Below are 12067 nucleotides of genomic sequence, written 5' to 3'. Positions count from 1 at the left end.
TAAGGCCTAAGATGCTTTGTGGCCAACTTTCATCTTACGTACCAAGGGAAAATTCTAAGAAATGTCTAAGAATTCTAAGATTTTCTGAGAATAACGTCACTTGGAGCTATTTTTAGTCTGAGCCTGCTTCATGGATATGTGCCCTGATGTACATTTCCTCAGTATCAACTCCATCATTAACATGCTGCAGTCAACTCACACTCACATTTGGGCTGCTTTATTGATATTTTAATGAATGTTGGTCTAAATTTTATTATCACTTTCATTATTTAATTGCAGACATGCAACAGCTGTCCATGTGTAAAGAAGACATTTTCTTTGGTGAACAGCAGAAGTGGAATCAGAGTGTTAACCTGGAGTCAGAGCCTTCAAACATTAAAGAGGAACAGCAGGAACTCTGGATAAATCGGAGGGGAGAGCACCTTCATCAGCTGGAGGAGGCTGATGTCAACAAGTTCCCCTTCACTGTGGTCCATGTGAAGAGAGAAGATGAAGAAAAATCTCTGGTGTCAGAGTTCCATGAAAGCCAAACTGAGATCACAGAGGCAGAACTTCAAGTGAGCAGCTCAACTAACCACAGCATAGTTAAACTAGAAGTTGATGGAGAGGATAGTAGAGGACCACAACCATTTAACACCTCTGGCCCATGTAGTCATTTACAACTACATCCCAAACATACAAGTACAGACTGTGATGAGACTGAGACGGATGGAAGTTTTGAATGGGAGCAATCCAGGGAACCTCATTCAGCCCTTAACTGTTTGAAAAACAGAGACATCTCTGTAAGTGACACCAGAATTAATATTGCCAAAAAACATTTTAGCTGCCCTGAATGTGGTAAAACATTTGGTCAAAAGAACAATTTAAACACACACATGAGAATTCATACAGGAGACAAACCATTTTGCTGTTTTGAGTGCGGTGAAAGATTTCGACAAAAGGGTAATCTGAACACACACATGAGAATTCATACCGGAGAGAAACCGTTTGGCTGCAGTGAGTGTGGTGAAAGATTTGGACAAAAGAGCAATCTGAACACACACATGAGAATTCACACAGGAGAGAAACCATTTAGTTGTTCTGAATGCGGTGAAAGATTTGGGCACAAGAGCAGTCTGAGCAAACACTTGAGAATTCATACAGGGCAGAAGCCATTTGACTGCTCTGAATGTGGTAAAAGCTTTGCACAAAAGAGCAGTCTGAACACGCATATGAGAATTCATACGGGAGAGAAACTTTTTTGCTGTTCTGAGTGTGGCAAAAGATTTAGAGAAAGGGGCACTCGGAACAAACACTTTAGAATTCATACAGGTGAAAAACCATTTAGCTGTTCTGAGTGTGGCGAAAAATTTGGCCATAAAAGCAGTCTTAATACACACATTAGAATTCATACTGGAGAGAAACCATTTGACTGTTCTGATTGTGGCAAAAGATTTGGGCATAAAAGCAGTCTGAACAAACACCTAAGAATTCACACAGGAGAGATCAGGGACTACTAACAAATGGTTTCAAAAAAATGGCAGGAATATCACAGAATGATCAATGCCGATTCTGTCATGCAGCTGTTGAGAGTGTAAACCACTTAGTATCAGCATGTCAGATCCTCATGGCAGATGGACATTACACAAGCCGACATAAGATATGTAAATATTTACATTGGAAAGTATGCAAGGAACTGGAGGTGGAAGTAGAGGGACACGTTTGGGAGTATGAGCCAGCACCAGTCTCATCCAATGGAAAAGTGACTATTTTTTATGACAAAGAGATCCCAGCAGGAAGACATATCGAAGGAGGTGCAGTAAAACCTGATATTGTCATTTGGAACAAGCAAGAGCAGACAGCAAAAATTATTGATGTGACAGTCCCCAATGACTATGGCCTGAATAGAGCTGAAAGGGAGAAAATCACGAAATACCAAGAACTTAAAAATGATCTACGAATAACGTCATTGAAAGAAATTGATATTATACCAGTTGTGGTGGGAGCAACAGGGCTTATGAAGAAGAACCTGAAGAAATAGCTTGAGGCAATCCCTGGTCACCCAAGTGCTCATGAGGTGCAGATATCTGCAGTTAAAGGAATAGTCACCATCTTGAAGAGAGCCCTCGGATACAATGCCAGTAATGATTAATGATTAGGATGCAACTGTAGACCCCAGGTTTGGGGCCCATTGCACTCTGTAAAAAAAGAAATTGAAGAGAGAGAGAGAGAGAGAGAGAAAAAAAAGACTTAAAAAGAAGAACACTGTGCCACAATGGAAAAAGACATTATGGCAGAAAATCTATCCGTCTTAAGAGCAGAGATCTCCTAAATGATGACATTTATGGGAGACCAAAATCATAAAAGGAACCCCCTTCAAAACAATAGTCCATTGCATAAAAATAAAATACAATGTTGGCGATAAACAACTGGATGGGAGGCTGGCAGAATATCAAGCCTTAGTGAAAGCCTTTGCTGCACAAATCAGGAACAAGACAATAAATGCAAAACAGATAAACACGCAGTTTGCAGAAAACCCAAGGCCAGTCTACAGGTGCATGGCAAAGGACACAATAGAAGTACAACAGCCACCTGGGAGAGAAGCTGAAAGATTCTGGAGACTGACCACTATTTGAAAACCCAAAACAATGCCAGGAGACCGAGGGGATAGAAGTAATAAAAGGGAAAAACAAATGCACACAGCAAATGCCAGCAGCTGTAATAACTGAAGAAGGGATAACAATGAAAAGCACCTGGCATTGGTAACTTCAAAATTTGGTTGAACAGGTTCACAGCATTGCACCATCACTATGCATTCATGTTCACCAAATGGAGAAGAGGACACACCAGTCTGGCTAACTATTGGAAATACAAGCCTCCTACGAAAGACCAAGGAAACACAGTTGGCCAGTAGATGGAGACCCATCTGTTGCCGAACAACAACATATAAATAGCTGGCAGGAATTATAGCCGATGCAATTTATGAACATCTCAACACTGGTGACTACCTGTAAAATGAGCAGAAAGGTTGCATGAGGAAAACATTAGGAGCTTAAAGATCAGTTATTGACAGATAAAGTTATCCTGGAGGACTGCAAAAAAGGAAGATAAACCTTAGCATGGCTTGGATTGATAATAAAGATATTTGACAGTGTGCCACACTACTGGTTAATGAAGTGCTTAGAACTCTACAACATCAGTGAAGAGATAAGATCTGTAGAAGTCAACTCATTTACGCACCTCAGAAGCGTAGTGGACATAGGAGGATCAGAGGACAACATCAGAGTGAGAACTGGAAAAGGACGAACTGCATTCAAGATGCTGCACTGATTGTCGAAGTTGAGAGAGATGGGGGGAAAAGACCAAAGTGCACATCTTCAACTCGAATGTGGAGGCCTCAGCAGAAGAATGTCCTCAGCAGAAGAATTCAGCCATTAATGTCTTACTTTTAAACTCTGATGAGACTGAAATGATGGCTCTTGGTCCAGTGAGGCATCGGCATCAATTTGACCAGCTAGCACTTAGCTTGGGTTCGTGTGTTATACATCATACGGACAGAGTGAGGAATCTTGGGGTAATTTTTGATCCTACATTGTCCTTTGACTTCCACATTAGAGGCATTATGAGGACTGCTTTCTTCCATCTCCAAAATATAGTGAATATTCATCCCATCCTGTCTATGGCTGATGCTGACACTTTGATACATGCATTTATCTCTTCTAGATTGGATTATTGCAATGCTTTATTTTCTGGTGTGCCACAGTCCAGCACCAGGGGTCTTCAACTGGTTCACAATGTTGCTGCCAGACTTTTGACACAAAGCAGAAGGTTTGCTTATTTTGGCATCCCTACACTGGCTACCTGTCTCTGAGGTCGGATTTTAAGGTTCTGTTACTGGCCTATAAAGATAAAGAGAATCCTCGATCAAAAAAGCATCCAATACCACCATTGTCATATTTTGAGCAAATACGCCATACTCAGCTTTGAAAATCTTATCTTTCTCCATGAGGTTCAAAGGGTATACAAAATAGTCCATAATCAAGCTCTGCCACCTCTCAAGAACTTCATTCACCTGTCCTCTGATACAATAACAAGGGTAACAAGCGCAACCACTCTGAGGCAGTGCACTATTGCCAAATGTAAGACTGTATTTGCACAATCAACGTTTTCGTACAGAGCCACAAAGAAGTGGGACATACTACCAGAAGAAATAAAAACACAATCAGACTTTAAGACATTTTCTGTAGAGATAAAATCATGGCTCCTCCAAAACCAAAGATGCAGGCACTAAATATATAGCACTGCTAAAGGTAACATTGAACATGTGTAACAAGTGTTCTGACTTTGTATAGTAATTGAGAGATGAATGAAAGGTGAATATCTTTTATAAGTGTTTTGATATTGTACAGTAATTGAGAGAGTGACCTAGATGAATTAATAAATGTCTTGATAATTTTGATGTTTTGATATTGTGTGACATGGATGAATTATGAATGATTGTTTTAAATGTTCTGATATGGCACAGTATTTTAGAGATGAATGACATGAATGAATTTAGTATTACATATTTTATGAATTTAGTGTTACATAATTTGTAGGTGTTGTTTGTGTTGTATTTAATAGCCCTATGTGTATCCCCCTGACCCTCAAGGACTACAGATGGAAATTAGCTGTTGCAGCTATAATCTGGTACAAACATCTCTGCTCAATGAGCATAATGTAATTGTATGCTGTCCTTGCACAAATAAATAAAATGAAATGAAAAAGGACAGGAGGGTTTCCAAAGCAGACACCACACCCATCTCTGGATGAAGCCGCACCTCAAACAGAGAGAAAAAAATCAGTCAGGCATCAAAAAGACAAGAAATAGAGTATAATTTGTCAGCATTAAGTAACAATCAATCAATCAATTTTTTTATATAGCGTCAAATCACAACAAACAGTTGCCCCAAGGCGCTTTATATTGTAAGGCAAGGCCATACAATAATTATGTAAAACCCCAAAGGTCAAAACGACCCCCTGTGAGCAAGCACTTGGCTACAGTGGGAAGGAAAAACTCCCTTTTAACAGGAAGAAACCTCCAGCAGAACCAGGCTCAGGGAGGGGCAGTCTTCTGCTGGGACTGGTTGGGGCTGAGGGAGAGAACCAGGAAAAAGACATGCTGTGGAGGGGAGCAGAGATCGATCACTAATGATTAAATGCAGAGTGGTGCATACAGAGCAAAAAGAGAAAGAAACACTCAGTGCATCATGGGAACCCCCCAGCAGTCTACGTCTATAGCAGCATAACTAAGGGATGGTTCAGGGTCACCTGATCCAGCCCTAACTATAAGCTTTAGCAAAAAGGAAAGTTTTAAGCCTAATCTTAAAAGTAGAGAGGGTGTCTGTCTCCCTGATCTGAATTGGGAGCTGGTTCCACAGGAGAGGAGCCTGAAAGCTGAAGGCTCTGCCTCCCATTCTACTCTTACAAACCCTAGGAACTACAAGTAAGCCTGCAGTCTGAGAGCGAAGTGCTCTATTGGGGTGATATGGTACTACGAGGTCCCTAAGATAAGATGGGACCTGATTATTCAAAACCTTATAAGTAAGAAGAAGAATTTTAAATTCTATTCTAGAATTAACAGGAAGCCAATGAAGAGAGGCCAATATGGGTGAGATATGCTGTCTCCTTCTAGTCCCCGTCAGTACTCTAGCTGCAGCATTTTGAATTAACTGAAGACTTTTTAGGGAACTTTTAGGACAACCTGATAATAATAAATTACAATAGTCCAGCCTAGAGGAAATAAATGCATGAATTAGTTTTTCAGCATCACTCTGAGACAAGACCTTTCTGATTTTAGAGATATTGCGTAAATGCAAAAAAGCAGTCCTACATATTTGTTTAATATACGCTTTGAATGACATATCCTGATCAAAAATGACTCCAAGATTTCTCACAGTATTACTAGAGGTCAGGGTAATGCCATCCAGAGTAAGGATCTGGTTAGACACCATGTTTCTAAGATTTGTGGGGCCAAGTACAATAACTTCAGTTTTATCTGAGTTTAAAAGCAGGAAATTAGAGGTCATCCATGTCTTTATGTCTATAAGACAATCCTGCAGTTTAGCTAATTGGTGTGTGTCCTCTGGCTTCATGGATAGATAAAGCTGGGTATCATCTGCGTAACAATGAAAATTTAAGCAATACCGTCTAATAATACTACCTAAGGGAAGCATGTATAAAGTGAATAAAATTGGTCCTAGCACAGAACCTTGTGGAACTCCATAATTAACTTTAGTCTGTGAAGAAGATTCCCCATTTACATGAACAAATTGTAATAGACAAATATGATTCAAACCACCGCAGCGCAGTGCCTTTAATACCTATGGCATGCTCTAATCTCTGTAATAAAATTTTATGGTTAACAGTATCAAAAGCAGCACTGAGGTCTAACAGAACAAGCACAGAGATGAGTCCACTGTCCGAGGCCATAAGAAGATCATTTGTAACCTTCACTAATGCTGTTTCTGTACTATGATGAATTCTAAAACCTGACTGAAACTCTTCAAATAGACCATTCCTCTGCAGATGATCAGTTAGCTGTTTTACAACTACCCTCTCAAGAATTTTTGAGAAAAGGAAGGTTGGAGATTGGCCTATAATTAGCTAAGATAGCTGGGTCAAGTGATGGCTTTTTAAGTAATGGTTTAATTACTGCCACCTTAAAAGCCTGTGGTACATAGCCAACTAATAAAGATAGATTGATCATATTTAAGATCGAAGCATTAAATAATGGTAGGGCTTCCTTGAGCAGCCTGGTAGGAATGGGGTCTAATAAACATGTTGATGGTTTGGATGAAGTAACTAATGAAAATAACTCAGACAGAACAATCGGAGAGAAAGAGTCTAACCAAATACCGGCATCACTGAAAGCAGCCAAAGATAACGATACGTCTTTGGGATGGTTATGAGTAATTTTTTCTCTAATAGTTAAAATTTTGTTAGCAAAGAAAGTCATGAAGTCATTACTAGTTAAAGTTAATGGAATACTCAGCTCAATAGAGCTCTGACTCTTTGTCAGCCTGGCTACAGTGCTGAAAAGAAACCTGGGGTTGTTCTTATTTTCTTCAATTAGTGATGAGTAGAAAGATGTCCTAGCTTTACGGAGGGCTTTTTTATAGAGCAACAGACTCTTTTTCCAGGCTAAGTGAAGATCTTCTAAATTAGTGAGACGCCATTTCCTCTCCAACTTACGGGTTATCTGCTTTAAGCTACGAGTTTGTGAGTTATACCACGGAGTCAGGCACTTCTGATTTAAAGCTCTCTTTTTCAGAGGAGCTACAGCATCCAAAGTTGTCTTCAATGAGGATGTAAAACTATTGACGAGAATACTCTGTCTCACTTACAGAGTTGTAGGTAGCTACTCTGCACTGTGTTGGTATATGGGCATTAGAGAACATAAAAAGGAATCATATCCTTAAACCTAGTTACAGCGCTTGCTGAAAGACGTCTAGTGTAAGAAACTTATTCCCCACGTGCTTGGGTAGTCCATCAGAGTGAAATGAAATGTTATTAAAATGAGCCAGACAGAAGGGTGGTTTTCAAGGGAATACTGTTAAGGTCTTCCTATTTCCATACCATAAGTCAGAACAAGATCTAAGATTGATTAAAGTGGTGGGTGACTCATTTACTTTTTGAGCAAAGCCAATAGAGTCATAATAATAGATTAAATGCAGTGGTGAGGCTGTCATTCTCAGCATCGTGTGGATGTTAAAATCGCCCACTATAATATCTTATCTGAGCTAAGCACTAGTCAGACAAAAGGTCTGAAAATTCACGAGAAACTCCACAGTAACGACCAGGGTGGACGATAGATAATTAACAAATAAAACTGGTTTTGGGACTTCCATTTGGATGGACAGACTAAGAGTCAAGCTTTCAAATGAATTAAAGCTCTGTCTGGTTTTTGATTAATTAATAAGCTGGAATGGAAGATTGCTGCTAATCCTCCGCCCCGGCCCGTGCTACGACATTCTGACAGTTAGTGTGACTCGGGGGGGTGTTGACTCCTTTAAAGTAACATATTCATCCTGCTGTACCAGGTTTCTGTTAGGCAGAATAAATCAATATGTTGATCAATTATTATATCATTGACCAACAGGGACGTAGAAGAGAGAGACCTAATGTTTAATAGACCACATTTAACTGTTTTAGTCTGTGGTGCAGTTGAAGGTGCTATATTATTTTTTCTTTTTGAATTTTTATGCTTAAATAGATTTTTGCTGGTTATTGGTGGTCTGGGAGCAGGCACCGTCTCTACGGGGGATGGGGTAATGAGGGGATGGCAGGGGGAGAGAAGCTGCAGAGAGGTGTGTAAGACTACAACTCTGCTTCCTGGTCCAACCCTGGATAGTCACGGTTTGGAGGATTTAAGAAAATTGGCTAGATTTCTAGAAATGAGAGCTGCTCCATCCAAGAGTGGGATGGGATGCCGTCTGTCCGAACAAGACCAGGTTTTTCCCCAGCAGCTTTGCCAATTATCTATGAAGCCCACCTCATTTTTTGGACACCACTCAGACAGCCAGCAATTCAAGGAGAACATGCGGCTAAACATGTCACTCCCGGTCCGATTGGGGAGGTGCCCAGAGAAAACTACAGAGTCCGACATTGTTTTTTGCAAAGTTACACACCGATTAATGTTCATTTTAGTGACCTCCAATTGGCGTAACCGGGTGTCATTACTGCCGACGTGAATTACAATCTTACCAAATTTACGCTTAGCCTTAGCCAGCAGTTTCAAATTTCCTTCAATGTCGCCTGCTCTGGCCCCCGGAAGACAACTGACTATGGTTGCTGGTGTCGCTAACTTCACATTTCTCAAAAACAGAGTCGCCAATAACCAGAGTTTGATCCTCGCGGGTGTGTCGTCGAGTGGGAAAAACGGTTAGAAATGTGAACGGGTTGGTGATGTACACGGGGCTTCTGTTTAGAACTACGCTTCCCTCCTCACAGTCACCCAGTCGGCCTGCTTTCCCGGCTGCTCGGGATCTGCCAGGGGGTAACTAACGGCGGCTAAGCTACCTTGGTCCGCACCGACTACAGGGCCTGGCTAGGGCTTATAGAATTTTCCACGGTGCGGAGCCGAGTCTCCAATTCGCCCAGCCTGGCCTCCAAAGCTATTGAATAAGCTACACTTATTACAAGTACCGTTACTGCTAAAGGAGGGCCGAGGAATAACTAAACATTTCACACCCAGAGCAGAAAAGTGCAGGACGAGACAGGAGAAGCCGCCATGCTAAATCGGCTAAGAGCTAGTAGCTACGCTAATCTAGCGGATTCCTAAAAACACGCAAAGTGAATAATGGTAAATAATTTAGAGGTGATTCAGCAGAAGGAGTGCTTTAGTTAAGGCACGTAAAGATTACACTGGGAAACAAATCGTAATCTAGATAACTAGATCAATCTAACTGCGCAGATTAAACAGCTAACAGATACAGAAAAACACAGCTGTGCTCCGGAACAGGAAGTGATACAATACCGCAGTGAGAGCCAACCACCAGTAGAGGCAAGAGACAAGAAAAACAAAAGAAATACTAAGGTGATCGCCGGCCACTAGTCCTAAGTTTCACTAACAGACCCAGACTTTAGATAAACTTGAGGCCGCGGCACGCTCCGCTTCCTAATAAAATGAATTAAAAGAGAAAAAGCATAGTAACATACTATGCCAGTATGCTAGCCATATGAAAGGGAAAATAAGTGTCTTAAGTCTGGATTTGAACGTCTCTACAGAATCTGACTGCTTTATTGTTGCAGGGAGATCATTCCACAGAGCAGGGGCACGATAAGAGAAAGTTCTGTGACCCATAGACTTTTTATTCACCCTAGTAATCCTGCACCCTGAGAACGCAAAGCCTGGGCTGGTACGTAGGGTTAAATTAAGTTAGCTAGGTAGGGAGGTGCCAGTCCGTGAACAATTTTATAGGCTAGTAGCAGAATCTAAAAAATCTGAACTAACAGGGACAGAAAGCCAGTGAAGAGATGCCAAAATGGGTGTAATGTGGTCAAACTTTCTGCTTCATGTCAAAAGTCTGGCAGCAGCATTTTGAACCAAATGGAGAGCCCTAATGCTAGAAAAGAATTGCTGGAGAAAGAATTATAGTTGGAGCACAAGATCAGGGACTTCTAGCAAAATGATCAGTGCCAATTCTGTTACACAGCTGTTGAGTGTAAATAAGTCCCTTCAGCTCCTCCCTTGTTTCACTCTTTGAAACAAGGGAGTTACTTAAACTCAAATGAGGATTATCACTTGATTTGTTTCAGATATTTTAATCAGCGTCATCATTTATTACTTATTATTTGTGATGAGGATGCGTGAGTAGGGGTGGTGGCCAAGTGGTTAATGAGCTTGGTTTCAGTGCAGAAGGTTGCGGGTTCAAATCCCACCCCTGCCACATTTCTCCATGTAATGTGGAGTTGTGTCAGGAAGGGCATCCGGAGTAAAACCTGTGCCAATTCAACATGCAGATCCACCTTGGATTTGCTGTGGCGACCCCGAGTGCAAACAAGGGAGCAGCCGAAGGGACTTACTTTATTTGTGATGAGGATGCAAAATCTCATTTATTGTATTTCTGATTACTTGATTTGTGTGCTATTACTTCATTTTATAAGTTATATATTCAAATTATTTAGTGAAACCCATCTGTCTGTATATAATGTGTTTTTAAATGTGAAAGTAAATGCAAATGCTGGCCAAGTGAAACACTCAAGATAAAACTGGATTTTTCTTTATGCTCATGCATTGCCACCAGCCAGTTTTCTGCCATGCCAGTTAACATTATTTTGTTTCTGCAGCTATATAGTCATATTCATATTGTCTATAAATGTTCACTGTTATTTCTAACTCCACTGATGCAAAATAGGAGGGTTTATCCTTTTTTCCCCACCTGTTGTCATTGTGGATCTGTGTTCCACTGCTGATTTTTTTTTTTTTTTTTTTGGCACATGATCTCAGTGAACTAACTCAGATCTAAAACTGAAAAGTCTCTGGCGTTTGTAGCAGAGTTAATCAAATGTATTCAGATTTCAGGTTTGGACTCAGGGGTCCTGTCTGAAACAGGAGCAAATCTGGTGTCTGTGACAGTTATTATTATTTAGTTATTATTTCTGTTATTATCAGTGTGTATAAATGTTCATTTATTTTTGAGACTGTTAAAAATAGAATTCATCCTTGCTGTGTATTAACATTTCATAGTTGCACCAATGAGGATAATAATTCTGAAAATAATAATGGTCATTGCAAATATAACTGACACTTTCTCACCATATATACAAAATTCCCCCCATTGCCCTGGAACTTGATTGTGGTTCCTTAATTGTTAGTGACTTTTGGTAAAAGTATCCGCCAACTAAATGTAATCCAACATCTTGATGCAATGGTTTGGAATTTTGTACTCTCTATCACAGCCACCAGATGGCGTGTTTTGTGCAATAACTTTATCTGACTTGAGTTGAGCTTGAGTTGTGGGTGACATTCCTCCTCCAAAATGGCGAACGGAAATGTCGCAGAAAGCAGCTCTATGTCTACTCTACTGTTTTTTTTTAAGTTACATCTCGATAGGTGGAGTCCACTGATCTGAGCCAATCAACTGGAACGTTTCGAACCAGTTGGTGACGCATCGAAGACACGTGATCGCTTCTTTTTTAGCATCACGGACTGCGGATCAGAGGAATCACCTGTTTCGCTGCTTTTGAGTTTATTTTGTTTTTTGGTTGTTTGAAACAACGTCAGCGGAGCGCGAAGAAGGAATTTTTGTTCTAAAAGAAGACTAATGAACGGAGTGGGTGCTGTTTGGAAGCAGGAGTTCGCATCGCAGGTTTGTTGGCTAATCAGCTTTCAGAAAACAACGATCAGATGTTATTCTACCAGTTATCTGATTATTCACACATATAACAACACCGGGTTTCAGACAAACAAACTGCATTTTATGCATTTTAAACATTTTATTGTAAAGTTATCCTTCTGTTCTCTATAAGACACATAACTGGGTTAGCTAGTGAAAGCTAATCAGTGATCTTAATCAGTTGAACGCCGGTAATAATAATGTTATTG

At 40.4% G+C, this 12067-nt stretch overlaps 1 protein-coding gene across 1 annotated transcript in view; it reads left to right on the top strand.

The window, feature by feature from the left end:
* LOC117504536 (gastrula zinc finger protein XlCGF57.1-like) overlaps nucleotides 1–12067 on the top strand; it is a gene marked incomplete at its 3' end in the record, with an annotated part of 52336 nt that overhangs the window by 31620 nt on the left and 8649 nt on the right. Inside the window, exon 4 of the mRNA XM_034163986.1 lies at nucleotides 280–1311. Within this exon, the coding sequence (XP_034019877.1) occupies nucleotides 282–1311 (1030 nt within the window). The remainder of the gene's footprint in view (nucleotides 1–279; nucleotides 1312–12067) is intronic.

Source organism: Thalassophryne amazonica, chromosome 2 (genome assembly GCF_902500255.1).
Source record: "Thalassophryne amazonica chromosome 2, fThaAma1.1, whole genome shotgun sequence".
NCBI lineage: Eukaryota > Metazoa > Chordata > Actinopteri > Batrachoidiformes > Batrachoididae > Thalassophryne > Thalassophryne amazonica.
This window is presented reverse-complemented; position numbering and strand designations above follow the sequence as displayed.